Source organism: Embiotoca jacksoni, unplaced genomic scaffold (genome assembly GCF_022577435.1).
Source record: "Embiotoca jacksoni isolate LCO1_2020_lvr unplaced genomic scaffold, fEmbJac1.0.p SCAF_89, whole genome shotgun sequence".
NCBI classification, from domain to species: Eukaryota; Metazoa; Chordata; class Actinopteri; family Embiotocidae; genus Embiotoca; species Embiotoca jacksoni.
Window position 1 is genome coordinate 630155 of NW_027185446.1, and position 17285 is coordinate 647439.

General features: G+C 42.9%; 1 protein-coding gene across 1 annotated transcript in view; it reads left to right on the top strand.

Annotated features, from left to right (window-relative positions):
• The first annotated feature begins 1228 nt into the window (after positions 1-1228).
• The window catches only part of cmip (c-Maf inducing protein), a 49085-nt gene continuing 33028 nt past the window's right edge, over positions 1229-17285 (top strand). The window contains exons 1-3 of the mRNA XM_069140039.1: positions 1229-2145; positions 12321-12446; positions 14455-14505. Of these exons, the coding sequence (XP_068996140.1) occupies positions 1828-2145; positions 12321-12446; positions 14455-14505 (495 nt within the window). The 5' untranslated portion in view covers positions 1229-1827. The remainder of the gene's footprint in view (positions 2146-12320; positions 12447-14454; positions 14506-17285) is intronic.

A 17285-nucleotide genomic window follows, 5' to 3' on the forward strand; every position in this document is an offset into this window, starting at 1 on the left:
AACGGTATGGAGGAAGAAAAGGGACTTTTCTGGTTCTGGTCCCTGTCAGCTACAGTCTGTGCTCGCTGCTGACGCTCGGCCACGTTTCTCCAGCTGCTCCTCCGGGCTCGGACACTTCAAAACACTGGAGTGACAGGAGGACACACACGGTGATGTCAGTGTTTTGGGTTTCGGCCTGTTTGAAACGTGATTCGTGTTTATGGAAGGAGTGTCTGAAACATCCACGACAAACACAGACAATGTGTGTCGGGGTGTGACAGCTGACCTGAGTCCACAATCAGTCTGCAGGATTTTATGATTGACAACAGGAAGTCTGAAGCATCACGAGGACCCCTAGAGGCTGAAACAGTCATTTCATGCTACAGTATGAGTGTGCTGTTCCGCTTCCTGCTGGGTGATTTGTGAAGAGTTCATACAGAAATATAATCGGGTTCTGAATATGTTCATCTTAAGTCAGGGCAGTCCGTCTAAATGAGGGTTCATCTCCTGGAGACCATGAACACACTGTAAATGTTACGATAAACGGATTCCACTCTTGGTAGATAAAGATAATACTATTTCGAGATATTTGGTAATATGGTTTCTGGTTAATTCTATATATTGTAATGATGTCATAACAAGTTTAATTGTTGATTTGTTTATTTTTGTTTACTTCTTTCTTGTCTTTTGTCAGCTGATAAATTGAAAAAAATAAAAATAAAACAAAGTTATATGTCAAATAAATATTTTTAAAATATATATTAATAATAGTAATCATAATGATACAATGGGTAAAAAAATGTGTTAAATGTGGCGTCTGAGGTTAGTTGGTGTACTATTTGTGTGCCACAGATGTTTATTTGTTTGTATTTCTGTGTCAACATGCAGCATAAAGGTGCATTTCAACAAACTGGATGTTGGAGAGTTGATAAATAATATTCATTTTAATATTTACCATAAATAGTAGGTCACACAGATTGTTATAAGGACCCCCTCACATCGATGCATCATCAGCTTGTCAATAATCTTCCTCTCTGCCCTTCTTCCTTGGCAGATTATGAGGAAGTCCAGAAAAAAAGGAGGATTCACTTGAAGTCTCTGCGGCCTCCTCCATTTTTCAGAGGGAGGGGGGGAGGGAAGAGGAGGGGGAGGGGGGCGGTGAGCGTGCGCCTTCGGCAGACACTCGAGCGCAAAAGACACACGGCTCATCCGCTCGCCTCCCCATTGACGTCAGTCCGGTATCACGTGAACGAGCGCGGACCAATCAGCGCGCGGCTGCCGGAGCGAGCTGGCTCCTTCACACTGAGACAGAAGACCGAATCAAAGGAAACCGAGCCAGAGAGCCCGGAACGAGCCCCGAACCCCGCGGAGGAGAGCAGGCCCGCCGCCGGTGGATGTTTGCTCCGTGTTCCGGTGGTTCCCAGACGGTCCTCGCGCTGGATTACTGCGTGTGTCTCCAGTTGGACGGAGTGGATCAGGCCATGGCCCTAACATATTGAGTCGCTCGGCTGGTGGCGGCGGGGGGGTGGGGGGTGGGGGGAGGCGGTGAGACGCGCACCGTGGAGACACTTCGTGGTTTATTGTTCGGGGAGGAAAATGGTGGATTATACCGCGGAGACCTTCCGTCTGGATATCCTGCCGTGACGCTCCGTGGCGTCTCCGTTAACCGAGGTCGTGTTGTAGCGGCGGGGGAGGAAGGTACCCCCCCCCCCCCCCGGCTCGATCCCAACGACCTTATCCGTCTATTTGTTCTACATACATGTCGGATTGTTGTGTCCTCGCGCCGCGTTTACCGTCCGCTCCTCGAGACTAACATTTGGAAACGATCAACGGTTGGATTACTGAACGATGGATTTCACCGGCGGCGGAGGAGCCAACGAGCTGCACAACAACCAGTTCTATCAGTGCGAGGAGAACAAGCCGCTGCTGGGGGAGATGTCGGAGGGCAACAACAACACCAAGCTGGGCGCGGGGCCCTGCAAGAGGTCGCTGCACCACTGCAGCAGCAGCGGGATGAGGTACAAGCTGCTGCACGAGGGGGACATCCAGGTGTGCGTGGTCAAACACCCGCGCACGTTCCTCTCCAAGCTCCTCACCTCCAAGTTCCTGCGGAGGTGGGAGCCGCACCACCTGACGTTGACGGACAGCAGCCTGACCTCGGCCACCGTGAGTCCGCGCGCGCGTGTCTGTGTCACATTCCGCAGGCAGCTTTTCTGTTTGTCTTTTCTTGTCTGGACGCGCGCGCTGAGATTACGCACAGTCTGTTGTTGACGCAGTTTACAAGAAGGCAGGGTGTCACTACCCCCCCCCCCTCCCCCAAGCCACTTCCCCTCCCCCAACACCTCCATCATCATCCTCAGGGTGCAGAAGGTGCGCTGTGGAGCTCTTGTTTGTCTCCTGTGGGTCATCAGTCTCCATTATTATATAGAGAGGGGACGGAGGGTGTAGAGAGGAGACGGAGGGTGTAGAGAGGAGACGGAGGAGACGGAGGGTGTAGAGAGGAGACAGAGGAGAGGGAGGGTGTAGAGAGGAGACGGAGGAGACGGCGGGTGTGGAGAGGAGACGGAGGGTGTAGAGAGGAGACGGAGGGTGTGAAGAGGAGACGGAGGGTGTAGAGAGGAGACGGAGGAGACAGCGGGTGTGGAGAGGAGATGGAGGGTGTAGAGAGGAGACGGAGGGTGTAGAGAGGAGACGGAGGAGACGGCGGGTGTAGAGAGGAGACGGAGGGTGTAGAGAGGAGATGGCGGGTGTGGAGAGGAGACGGAGGAGACGGCGGGTGTAGAGAGGAGACGGAGGGTGTAAAGAGGAGACGGAGGGTGTAGAGAGGAGACGGAGGAGACAGCGGGTGTGGAGAGGAGATGGAGGGTGTGAAGAGGAGACGGAGGGTGTAGAGAGGAGACGGAGGAGACAGCGGGTGTGGAGAGGAGATGGAGGGTGTAGAGAGGAGACGGAGGGTGTAGAGAGGAGACGGAGGAGACGGCGGGTGTAGAGAGGAGACGGAGGGTGTAGAGAGGAGATGGCGGGTGTGGAGAGGAGACGGAGGGTGTAAAGAGGAGACGGAGGGTGTAGAGAGGAGACGGAGGAGACGTAGGGTGTAGAGAGGAGACAGAGGAGAGGGAGGGTGTAGAGAGGAGACAGAGGAGACGGCGGGTGTAGAGAGGAGACGGCGGGTGTACAGAAGAGACGGAGGGTGTAGAGAGGAGACGGAGGAGACGGTGGGTGTAGAGAGGAGATGGAGGAGACGGAGTGTGTAGAGAGGAGACGGAGGGTGTAGAGAGGAGACGGAGGAGACGGAGGGTGTAGATAGGAGACGGAGGAGACGGCGGGTGTACAGAAGAGACGGAGGGTGTAGAGAGGAGACTGAGGAGACGGCGGGTGTAGAGAGGAGACGGAGGGTGTAGAGAGGAGACGGAGGAGACGGCGGGTGTAGAGAGGAGACGGAGGGTGTAGAGAGGAGACGGAGGAGACGGCGGGTGGAGAGAGGAGACGGCGGGTGTAGAGAGGAGACGGAGGAGACGGAGGGTGTAGAGAGGAGATGGAGGAGACGGAGGGTGTAGAGAGGAGATGGAGGAGACGGCGGGTGTAGAGAGGAGACGGAGGGTATAGAGAGGAGACGGAGGAGACGGCGGGTGTAGAGAGGAGACGGAGGGTGTAGAGAGGAGACGGAGGAGACGGAGGGGAGTCGGTTGTGCGTGTGTGTTAATCAACAGATTGATAGAAAATAAAAAAATAAAAGGACTTGTGGCTCCGCCCTCTCTTGAGTTATCGATGGTGTTTCAGAGGACCGTCTGAACTCTTGGACTTCGTCTCTGAGACGAACAGGAAACGCAGTAAAACGTCTTCGTTCACACACAAGTCTTTAAAAAGGTTTCTTGCATTTTCATCCGTTTTCCCAGAATCCACTTGTCCTTCAGGTGTGTTTCTTTCTGGACACCAGACGGCTGCTGATTGACAGGTCGATGTTCGGACACGCCTCCGTTTCCTCCCTTCCTTCTTTGTGCTCAGTAGTTCTCGTAAATGTTTTTGTCAGTGACATTAAAACAAACTATTCTTTTTTCTGTTATATTATTATTAATATGTATTAATATTGAAAGACGACTCAAAGAATCGAACCACTGTCATCCATCAGTGTGACGGGTCCACGTGGACGAGAACTGTGGGAACCAGAAGATTTATGTCAAATATTATTGAATATCCAGACTCCCACTTCATATTGAATAACATGTTGGTTGGTTTTTAACCTCGATGTGCTGGAGTTCATCTTCAGACAACGTTTTGGAGTTTAATCTTTCATTTTGCAGAACTGTCTGCTATTGACATGTTTTTTTAGCGCTCCAATTGATAAATACTCAAACTATCGAATATTCTGCAGATTATTTGGGGGATTGTTCTAATTTTGCAGATCTGAAGTTGATGTCTAGAAACAACCTAAAAAATATTTAGTTCACGATGACGTTTGACAAAAAAAGCAGCAAATCCTCTTCTTTTTTTGAGGCAAAAATTCCAGAAAAATTTGGTGTTTTTCTTGATCAAATGTTCAATCTGTGGTGAAAATAGTTGAGTCTATTGAGTTATTGATTTATCAGAATATTTTTGTTTTGCACTGGAGTGTGTTTGTGAAGTTCAAGCAGGATTTAATTCCGTGTTTGTGATGTCACGTGGTCCTCTCAGCTGATTTACTGTTCTGGCTTCAGAAACGATGTTTAAAGCCCTCTGAGAGGAGAACCGTGGTTCTGCTGTGACGAGGATCCTTCAGGTCTCCTTTGTTCTCAGTGACGTCATGTGTTGGATTCCTGAGAGGTTGTCGTCCTGACGAGGACGAGGCTGAGAGCAGCCGTTGTCTCGGCCTGACGTGGGCGACGTGGACTCTTCGTCCCCACGCAGCCAGAATATCTGAGATGTTTCAGCAGAGAAAAGCTTTGTGAACGTTTCACATGAAGACAATCAGCACTTCTCCAAAACTTCAATCCTCGTTTTATTTTGAAAGTTTCGTGTTAAATAGATGAATTTAAGGAGGAATCAGCTGTTTCTCTGCAGTAGGAGGAGACGGACCCACCGGCCGTCCTCTGGACTTACTAACCCACGTCGCCATGACAACAGAGCACTTCCTGTGTTGTTGCTCCCTGCTGAGAGGATCAGGTGTCTTTATCCAACTGATGTTCACTACGTTTACCTCCTGCAGCTTCATCTCCATACTTTAAAGATGCTGTAAAGTAGAAATGAAAATTAGTTTTAAGTTCATCACACCACAGAAGTATGGGTTGTTAACTATCCATCCAAATTTGAATGGAAAAAAAACAGACAAGTTTGTTAAATTAGGGTTTGAAATAGTGAGAAAATCCTCAGTTTTCTCTGCTCTGAGACTGGGGGGGCGTGTCCTGAAGGAGCTGAAGCTCCGCCCCTCACTGGAAGGTGTTCAGTGTCCTGTATGACAGTCCTGTTGCTGCAGTTATTTTCCCCACTAAGCGGTCCGTCTGACATCCAACCTCTCGGTGACTTTATGCATGATGTCCCACTGGTCCTCTGTCTGTCTGGTGGACGGAGCAGCCTGCTTTATGAAAATAATAGAATCAGAATTTATTTGTCCAATGAGTGAAACATACAGATGCATATAAATGAAGCTTGTCCCCCTGAGCTGTAACCCAGGAGTCAAACTGGACACCAGAGACAGAAGACAGTGAGTCTCCAACTACTTCTAACGACCTGCATTACAATAGTGGAGATAATAAGAGAGGAGGAGTTGATTTAGTTCTGTAACGACTGCAACATGAACAATGCTGCATTATATCACGTTAATTCATTACATCACATCAATTCATTACATCACATGTTAATTCATTACATCACACGTCAATTCATTACGTCACACGTCAATTCATTACATCACACGTCAATTCATTACGTCACACGTCAATTCATTACATCACACGTCAATTCATTACGTCACACGTCAATTCATTACATCACACGTCAATTCATTACATCACACGTCAATTCATTACATCACACGTCAATTCATTACGTCACACGTCAATTCATTACATCACGTTTATTCATTACATCACACGTCAATTCATTACATCACACGTCAATTCATTACATCACACGTCAATTCATTACATCACACGTTTATTAATTACATCACACGGCAATTCATTACATCACACGTCAATTCATTACATCACATGTTTATTCATTACATCACACGTCAATTCATTACATCACATGTTTATTCATTACATCACACGTCAATTAATTACATCACATCAATTCATTACATCACACGTCAATTCATTACATCACACGTCAATTCATTACATCACACGTCAATTCATTACATCACACGTCAGTTCATTACATCACATGTTTATTCATTACATCACACGTCAATTAATTACATCACACGTCAATTCATCACATCACGTCAATTCATTACATCACATGTCAATTCATTACATCACACGTCAATTCATTACATCACATGTTTATTCATTACATCACACGTCAATTCATTACATCACACGTCAATTCATTACATCACGTCAATTCATTACATCACATGTCAATTCATTACATCACACGTCAATTCATTACATCACACGTCAATTCATTACATCACGTCAATTCATTACATCACACGTCAATTCATTACATCACACGTCAATTCATTACATCACGTCAATTCATTACATCACATGTTTATTCATTACATCACACGTCAATTCATTACATCACATGTTTATTCATTACATCACACGTCAATTCATTACATCACACGTCAATTCATTACATCACACGTCAATTCATTACATCACGTCAATTCATTACATCACACGTCAATTCATTACATCACACGTCAATTCATTACATCACATGTTTATTCATTACATCACACGTCAATTCATTACATCACACGTCAATTCATTACATCACGTCAATTCATTACATCACGTCAATTCATTACATCACATGTCAATTCATTACATCACACGTCAATTCATTACATCACACGTCAATTCATTACATCACGTCAATTCATTACATCACATGTCAATTCATTACATCACACGTCAATTCATTACATCACACGTCAATTCATTACATCACACGTCAATTCATTGCATCACACGTCAATTCATTACATCACATCAATTCATTACATCACACGTCAATTCAAACTTTGAATCTGCTCAGGTCGAGCTGACAGTCTTTCTCTTTCACTGATGTCCCTCCACCTCCACTTCCACCTCCTCCTCCTCCTCCATCTCTTCCTCCTCCACCTCATCATCCTCCTCCAGCTCCACCTGCTCTCTGCAGCCTCCTCCATATGTAGTCGGGCTCGTTTATCTGGACCGGTACCGGTACATGTAACCGAGATCTTCAGTGATTGTAACGTTACACCGGAGTACAGAAACAACAACCCTCATTAATGTGAGGACTAGATCTCCTCTGGTCCATGTTCTTATCGGAGCTTTATTGAGATGCATAAAACAATCTGCGGTTATCGGAGCATTTTCCTCTGAACTCTGCTACGAGCTCAATAAAAGCTAATTAGCACGTTAGCTCCCATTTCATGAAAATAAAGTTATTCGACACCGAATAAAATCACGTTAGCGGTTTGCACCGCGGACTAAATATAGCAGAGTTACTGTGGAAAAGTTATCGAGTATAATTATAACAAGCACACAGAACTTGCGCTGAGTGGTGAACTGCTGGCAGCGGGGGACCCTGCCGACGGCGGTGGACACGGTCGCCGGCGCCGGTGTCCACCGCTACTGGCTGCGGCGGACCCTGCTGGCAGCGTCAGCTGACGGTGACGCTGCAACCGGGAGATGAACGGTGAGGGTGAAGCTCGGTTCGGCTCCGCGCTGCAGGAGGACCGGTGTGTCTGTGAACTCCATCCGTCTCCGGTGGAAGTTGGTGAAACTATCCACCATGAAATGGTCACTGCGGCTGTTGTTGTTGTTGATGCGAAGCTCTCCATCAGTGAGGCTCTTGACAAAATCAATCCACCTCTTTTTCCTTTCTTCATCAGTAGGAAATTGAAACAGCAATGCAGCGCTGCTTTGGAGGTTCTTGCTTCCAGGAAAGGTTCCCTTGCGGGTGGAGGAAGACGTCCTGTAGCAGCTAGCTGATGAACAATAACAATCTGACTACGTCAGGAGTAGAACTGAAGTCCATTGGGATGACCTCTTATGCAAATGAGCTGCAGGCTTTTATAGCGTTTCACCGTGAGAGGAGGAGCCATGCAGAAGATTATATAAACCGGCTGTGATCTGACGTAGATAGGTTGTTGTGACGTAGATAGGTTGTTGTGAGGTAGATAGGTTGTTGTGAGGTAGATAGGTTGTTGTGACATAGATAGGTTGTTGTGACGTAGATAGGTAGTTGTGACGTAGATAGGTTGTTGTGAGGTAGATAGGTTGTTGTGACGTAGATAGGTTGTTGTGACATAGATAGGTTGTTGTGACGTAGATAGGTTGTGACGTAGATAGGTAGTTGTGACGTAGATAGGTTGTTGAGGTAGATAGGTAGTTGTGAGGTAGATAGGTTGTTGTGAGGTAGATAGGTAGTTGTGACGTAGATAGGTTGTTGTCACGTAGATAGGTTGTTGTGAGGTAGATAGGTTGTTGTGAGGTAGATAGGTTGTTGTGACGTAGATAGGTAGTTGTGACGTAGATAGGTAGTTGTGACGTAGATAGGTTGTTGTCACGTAGATAGGTTGTTGTGAGGTAGATAGGTTGTTGTGACGTAGATAGGTAGTTGTGACGTAGATAGGTTGTTGTGACGTAGATAGGTTGTTGTGACATAGATAGGTTGTTGTGACGTAGATAGGTAGTTGTGACGTAGATAGGTTGTTGTGACGTAGATAGGTTGTTGTGACATAGATAGGTTGTTGTGACGTAGATAGGTAGTTGTGACGTAGATAGGTTGTTGAGGTAGATAGGTAGTTGTGAGGTAGATAGGTTGTTGTGAGGTAGATAGGTAGTTGTGACGTAGATAGGTTGTTGTGACGTAGATAGGTTGTTGTGAGGAAGATAGGTTGTTGTGAGGTAGATAGGTTGTTGTCACGTAGATAGGTTGTTGTGACATAGATAGGTTGTTGTGACGTAGATAGGTAGTTGTGACGTAGATAGGTTGTTGAGGTAGATAGGTAGTTGTGAGGTAGATAGGTTGTTGTGAGGTAGATAGGTAGTTGTGACGTAGATAGGTTGTTGTGAGGTAGATAGGTTGTTGTGAGGTAGATAGGTTGTTGTGAGGTAGATAGGTTGTTGTCACGTAGATAGGTTGTTGTCACGTAGATAGGTTGTTGTGAGGTAGATAGGTTGTTGTGACGTAGATAGGTTGTTGTGAGGTAGATATGTTGTTGAGGTAGATAGGTAGTTGTGAGGTAGATAGGTTGTTGTGAGGTAGATAGGTTGTTGTCACGTAGATAGGTTGTTGTCACGTAGATAGGTTGTTGTGAAGTAGATAGGTTGTTGTGAGGAAGATAGGTTGTTGTGAGGTAGATAGGTTGTTGTCACGTAGATAGGTTGTTGTCACGTAGATAGGTTGTTGTGACGTAGATAGGTTGTTGTGACGTAGATAGGTAGTTGTGAGGTAGATAGGTTGTTGTGAGGTAGATAGGTTGTTGTGACGTAGATAGGCTGTTGTGAGGTAGATAGGTTGTTGTGATGTAGATAGGCAGGTAGGTTTACTCTTGTAAGGAAATGAGACATCTCCCCCAGAACCAATATTTGCTGTGGACGTTGTCTGTAATGAAAATCTTGTGTGTGTGTGTTTCTTCTATCAACTGGAGAGGGAGGTGTAAATAAAGGAATAGCATGTTTGTTCTCCACCTGTGGGAGGAGGGAGGAGGAAGAGGAGGAGAAAGAAGAAGAAGAACTGCTGCCAGAGATGGATGCAATTAATGAGGAGAACCACCTGCTGGACTCGGCTGCAGATGGACGGCAGTAAACTGCTGCTGCATCGCTGCTGCATCACTGCTGTGTTTGTGGCTGTTTATCTGTCGGGGAGCTGTGGAGTGATGGAAGGAGCATCGCCAGGCCGACTGCTCAGAGACAGTTCCTCATTCCCATCACAAGATCACATTTCCCACAAACCCTATCACTTCCTGTTTGTTTTGATGGTTGTGTATGTCTTCGTTTGAGCTCCCATTGGCTTCAGCATGTTGTCATGTTGGAGAAGCCTGTTGCCATGGCGCCACCGTTCAGGTGGTTTGCACCAACTGTTTTCCCTCGGACGCCTCAAATCGTCCCAGTAAAACTCGGTGTTGACAGTCTGACATCCTGCTAACAAACAGCCTTAACCTGACTGCACCACAGGCCTGTCAATCAAACAGACACGCCCCCAAAAACAGGTCTTCTTGAATCTTCTTTTCTAATGAATGAGGGATTATTTTCAGATGGACCTCCAGAAAACTAATAAGAAGGAGTGACTTTAGCTAACAACACCGAGATAACTGATGGACACATTTTATTCACTTTGGATTTGATGAGAGAAGTTGAATGGGAGTCTATGGAGCCGGAGGCTTTTTGGAGCCGACCTCTAGTGGCACTCGCTGGTATTGCAGCTGAAGACACTTCTGGATCAGAACCATTTTACAGACCTGAAGCTACGAACTCTTTTATATTCTATATATTATATTACATACATGCTGCACAACATCAGGAGAATACTTCCCCTTCTCACTCAGAAGGTGGTGCAGGTTCTGGTCCAGGTTCTGGTCCAGGTTCTGGTCATCTCACATCTAGACTACTGTAACTCCCTCCTGGCAGGTCTACCTGTTAGTACCATTCGACCTCTGCAGCTCATCCAGAATGCAGCAGCTCGACTGGTCTTCAACCTCCGAAATACACTCACACTACTCCGCTCCTCCTCCTCCTCCTGCGCCTCCTCCTCCTTTATCTTGAACAGTAGAACTTTAGTATCTTAAAATAGAACTTACTGATAGAACTTTGCAGTTTGGCTTTCTGGAAGAAATTGTATTTTCTTGATTCTTGTTGTTCTGGTTTTGAACCCTCATGGTTGAAATGAACTGATTGTAAGTCTTTGGATAAAAGAGTCAGATAAATGAAATGTCATGTAATGTAATATTCATTGTGTTTATGAATCAGTTTTAATAACTGATGCTCATGAAGAGAAACGTGACGGAGCAGAATCGGCTGTTTCCTGTCTGAAAGTCTGAATCAGCAGCTTCATGCCTGATTTTTACCTCCCTGATGGAAACGTGTTGAGTTGTAATCCGACCGACTGCAGAGCGTCTGCAGGTCGGATTACAACACGAAACGGTTGATTGGTCGGTGAACTCAGATGAGCTGTCCTAAACATCCCATAACAGCATGTTGCCTTGTTTACACTTATTGGTGTAACCCTTTAACATCTATGTTTATCCACCGATGACGTCCAACCCAATTATGCGTCGAGATATTTTAGATTAGCTCGTCCTGTAACCGTGGCGACAGCACCGCTACCTGTCCGAGCTGAAAGTTTGTATGAGAGTTCATTTCTGAGAGCAGGCTGGAAAAATACTGTAAAGTAAAATAAAATAAGGCTGATAATTCCCGGAGCAGCTGTGAAATCAGGGAGCAGCAGATGACGTCAGCTCAGCGTTTGTGTGGATCCTCCGTTAATCTCCCATCAACAACAACCGCTCGTACATCACGCAGTGACGCTAACATCTGCAAATCAGCTGCTGATTCATTTACTACAGCTTCTGCACTGCTGACGGACTCTCGTCTCAGTATACAGAAGCATTAAACATCTCTCTTCAGTCTTCAGGCTCGTTTTGCGATGAGCAAACCGGTTGTGGCCTGTTACTCTGAAATCACATCCAACTGGTGCTTCAATCTGAAAATTCTTTATGACTCCGCTCCTTCCTTTACGGAGCCAAGATGGCGACTGTTTCTGCGTTCCTCTGAGCTCCATGAAGTGTCACCAGCTGGCTGCCAGTACAAATACACTGCTCCAAAAAATAAAGGGAACACTTAAACAAGTCAATGTAACTCCAATCAATCCCACTTCTGTGAAATCAAGCTGTCCAGTTAGGATCAACACTGATTGAGGATCAGTTTCACCTGCTGTTGTACAAATGGAACAAACAACAGGTGGAAATGAGGCAATTATCAAGACAACCCTATAAAGGGTATATTTTGTTCTCAAGACATTCCACTATGTAATGAATAAAGATTTTCAACTGGAATATTTCATTCATTGAGATCTAGGATGTGTTGTTTAAGTGTTCCCTTTATTTTGTTGAGCAGTGTAGATTCTGTTTAAATACCCAGTGTGAGTAAATGTTGGACAGTGGCAGACTAACATCCGTCCTCTGTCTTCTACAGCCCACCGGTTACATGGAGACGTGTCTGTCCTACAGCTCCATAGAGGACCTGCAGCTCCTCTCGTGGGACAACGCCCCGAAGTACTGCGTCCAGCTCAGCTTCCCTGGCGGCACCGTCCTCCTGCAGGTAATTAACGTGTATTCTAACAACATCACACACAGTCAGCAGAGTTCCCAACTTTTACAGGAAGTCACTTTCAGAAGTGTGTTCTCCTCTCTGTGGACGTCTCCTTTCAAGCTTTAATGTTATAAGAGGACCTGGACTACTGTAAAATCATTTATTATTTTTTGACAAAACACCTACAAAGAGACAAAACAACCACAAAGAGACAAAACGACCACAAAGACTCAATACAACCACAAAGACTCAAAACAACCACAGAGACAAAACGACCACAGAGACAACATAACCACAAAGACTCAAAACAACCACAAAGACACAAAACAACCACAGACTCAAAACAACCACAGACTCAAAACAACCACAAAGAGACAAAACGACCACAGAGACAAAACAACCACAAAGAGACAAAACAACCACAAAGACTCAAAACAACCACAAATAGACAAAAACAACCACAAATAGACAAAAACAACCACAAAGAGACAAAACAACCACAAAGACTCAAAACAACCACAAATAGACAAAAACAACCACAAATAGACAAAAACAACCACAAAGAGACAAAACAACCACAAAGACTCAAAACAACCACAAATAGACAAAAACAACCACAAAGACACAAAACAACCACAAAGAGACAAAACAACCACAAAGACACAAAACAACCACAAAGAGACAAAACAACCACAAAGACACAAAACAACCACAAAGAGACAAAACAACCACAAAGACACAAAACAACCACAAAGACTTTTGTGCTCATTTTGTCTTTTTACATTTTATTTGAGCTGTTTTATATCTCTGTTGTAGCTTTGTGTCCCTTTTTAGTGGTGTTCTGCATCTTTATAGCTTTTTTTTTTTAAGACTTAGTCTTGCGTAATTTTTTACATCTTCGTAGCTGTGCTGTAACTCATTCTTTGTTTTGTCCCTTTGTCGTTGTTCACAGTGTTTTTGGGGTTATTTTTCATTTATTGATTGACTTTTTTCACATCTCATTCTGGGTCTCTTTGTGGTCATTTGTTTTGCATCCTTTCAAGGTCGTTTATTGTTTTTAGTGGTTTGAAGCTGTATTTTGGTTATTTTTTTATTATTTACCTTTTTTGTGTCTGTTTGTGGTTCTTTGCCGTCACGTTGAGTCTCTGAGATGTTTTGGAAAAAAACAGGGACCTTCTCACTGTTTTGAGTTTTTTATTTTGCACAAACAAAAATAAAATCTAAAAACATGAAGACAACAATAAATGCAGATTTATTGTAAAGAGACAGAAGGTCAGGCAGTTTCAAAAAGTTTTATTGAAAGCACTTTGGGCTGCATCTGTGCATGACAGGTGCTAAACTAGTAATCATTATTATTATTATTTATGTACATATTATTTACTTTTTACTGTTCACTCATCTTTTATTGTTGTATTCAATCATTTTCTTTATCATTTATTGTCTTTTCTCTTCGATTTATTTCCTTTTTCTTTACATTTCTTTGTATTTTGATACGCATTAGTCTCAAAATAAATTTTTACCATCTGGTATGTTTAAAAATCACTGATACAGCACTTTGAATTTAATTCGACTGTATGAAATGTGCTAAATACATATAAATATTAATATCTAATATTATTTTAACTATTCTATGTTGGGATTTTTTCTTTTATACTTGTACTTTAATCATTCTGTGCTTGTCAATTACTTTTTTATCACTTTGAATACAACTTTGAGAAATGAATATTTCAATGACGTTTTCTCAGTGGATTCACGCTGAAGTCAAACTTTTGATAAATAAACTACTGAAGTGTAAAACATTTTCATTTTGATGATTGCAAACATGTTTTTATTCTCCTTAAACCTGAAATCACATTTAACAAACCGTTTCTTTCTCTCCCTGTGTGTGTGTGTGTGTGTGTGTGTGTGTGTGTGTGTGTGTGCGTGCGTGCGTGCGTGCGTGCGTGCGTGCGTGTATATGTGTGCGTGTGTGTGCGTGTGTGTGTGTGTGTGTGTGTGTGTGTGTGGCTGGCTGCAGGCTGCAAACAGCTACTTAAGGGACCAGTGGTTTCACTCCCTGCAGTGGAAGGTAAGGTTACTGTTTGTCTTTAACTATTCATTTGTTTCATCAAGCTCATTAAAGCGTCACACACACACACACACACACACACACACACACACACACACACACACTGGAGAAGTAATGATCATGTTAAACAACAGAAATGTGTTTGTTGTGTTACACCGTTTTATTTCCCGTTCTGAGGTCGGACCTGTGAACCCGTCAGAGCCGTGCTGACTCAGCTAAATACAGAAAGAGCAAGTGTGCCTCGAGCAGCTCAAAGTTACTTCCTGTGGTTTTAAAAGTGAAACCCGCTGCTCGTCTACACTGTGTCATCACAGATGAGTCTCACACTCAAACACGCTTCCTGCCTGTTTTATCGCTGCAGCTCTTTGAATTTAAAAATCCTTAAACTCGACAAAAGAAGTTGAGAAATAACGAAGGAGGTGAAAATTGAAAAAAGATATTTATGAATGATTTTAAAGTTTTTACAAAACAATACAGACGGCAGCTGCAGAAGGTCTGAATATAAAACAATGATCCCTGTGATACGTTGGAGAGCCCAGTCCTCCAAACACACACTCAACATCGTATTTAACGTGTGTTTGTTTAGGTCAGTGTGTCTTTAATGTGTGTTTCTTTAGGTTAGTGTGTCTTTAATGTGTGTTTGTTTAGGTTAGTGTGTCTTTAATGTGTGTTTCTTTAGGTTAGTGTGTCTTTAATGTGTGTTTCTTTAGGTTAGTGTGTCTTTAATGTGTGTTTGTTTAGGTTAGTGTGTCTTTAACGTGTGTTTGTTTAGGTTAGTGTGTCTTTAATGTGTGTTTCTTTAGGTTAGTGTGTCTTTAATGTGTGTTTGTTAAGGTTAATGTGTCTTTAATGTGTGCTTGTATAGGTTAGTGTGTCTTTAACGTGTGTTTGTTTAGGTTAGTGTGTCTTTAACGTGTGTTTGTTTAGGTTAGTGTGTCTTTAACGTGTGTTTGTTTAGGTTAGTGTGTCTTTAACGTGTGTTTGTTTAGGTTAGTGTGTCTTTAACGTGTGTTTGTTTAGGTTAGTGTGTCTTTAACGTGTGTTTCTTTAGGTTAGTGTGTCTTTAATGTGTGTTTCTTTAGGTTAGTGTGTCTTTAACGTGTTTCTTTAGGTTAGTGTGTCTTTAATGTGTGTTTCTTTAGGTTAGTGTGTCTTTAATGTGTGTTTCTTTAGGTTAGTGTGTCTTTAATGTGTGTTTCTTTAGGTTAGTGTGTCTTTAACGTGTGTTTGTTTAGGTTAGTGTGTCTTTAATGTGTGTTTCTTTAGGTTAGTGTGTCTTTAATGTGTGTTTGTTAAGGTTAGTGTGTCTTTAACGTGTGTTTCTTTAGGTTAGTGTGTCTTTAATGTGTGTTTCTTTAGGTTAGTGTGTCTTTAATGTGTGTTTCTTTAGGTTAGTGTGTCTTTAATGTGTGTTTCTTTAGGTTAGTGTGTCTTTAATGTGTGTTTCTTTAGGTTAGTGTGTCTTTAACGTGTGTTTGTTTAGGTTAGTGTGTCTTTAACGTGTGTTTGTTTAGGTTAGTGTGTCTTTAACGTGTGTTTGTTTAGGTTAGTGTGTCTTTAACGTGTGTTTGTTTAGGTTAGTGTGTCTTTAACGTGTGTTTCTTTAGGTTAGTGTGTCTTTAATGTGTGTTTCTTTAGGTTAGTGTGTCTTTAATGTGTGTTTCTTTAGGTTAGTGTATCTTTAATGTGTGTTTGTTTAGGTTAGTGTGTCTTTAACGTGTGTTTGTTTAGGTTAGTGTGTCTTTAATGTGTGTTTCTTTAGGTTAGTGTTTCTTTAACGTGTGTTTGTTTAGGTTAGTGTGTCTTTAATGTGTGTTTCTTTAGGTTAGTGTATCTTTAATGTGTGTTTGTTTAGGTTAGTGTGTCTTTAACGTGTGTTTGTTTAGGTTAGTGTGTCTTTAATGTGTGTTTCTTTAGGTTAGTGTGTCTTTAACGTGTGTTTCTTTAGGTTAGTGTGTCTTTAACGTGTGTTTGTTTAGGTTAGTGTGTCTTTAATGTGTGTTTGTTTAGGTTAGTGTGTCTTTAACGTGTGTTTGTTTAGGTTAGTGTGTCTTTAATGTGTGTTTCTTTAGGTTAGTGTGTCTTTAATGTGTGTTTGTTAAGGTTAGTGTGTCTTTAACGTGTGTTTCTTTAGGTTAGTGTGTCTTTAATGTGTGTTTCTTTAGGTTAGTGTGTCTTTAATGTGTGTTTCTTTAGGTTAGTGTGTCTTTAATGTGTGTTTCTTTAGGTTAGTGTGTCTTTAATGTGTGTTTCTTTAGGTTAGTGTGTCTTTAACGTGTGTTTGTTTAGGTTAGTGTGTCTTTAACGTGTGTTTGTTTAGGTTAGTGTGTCTTTAACGTGTGTTTGTTTAGGTTAGTGTGTCTTTAACGTGTGTTTGTTTAGGTTAGTGTGTCTTTAACGTGTGTTTCTTTAGGTTAGTGTGTCTTTAATGTGTGTTTCTTTAGGTTAGTGTGTCTTTAATGTGTGTTTCTTTAGGTTAGTGTATCTTTAATGTGTGTTTGTTTAGGTTAGTGTGTCTTTAACGTGTGTTTGTTTAGGTTAGTGTGTCTTTAATGTGTGTTTCTTTAGGTTAGTGTTTCTTTAACGTGTGTTTGTTTAGGTTAGTGTGTCTTTAATGTGTGTTTCTTTAGGTTAGTGTATCTTTAATGTGTGTTTGTTTAGGTTAGTGTGTCTTTAACGTGTGTTTGTTTAGGTTAGTGTGTCTTTAATGTGTGTTTCTTTAGGTTAGTGTGTCTTTAACGTGTGTTTCTTTAGGTTAGTGTGTCTTTAACGTGTGTTTG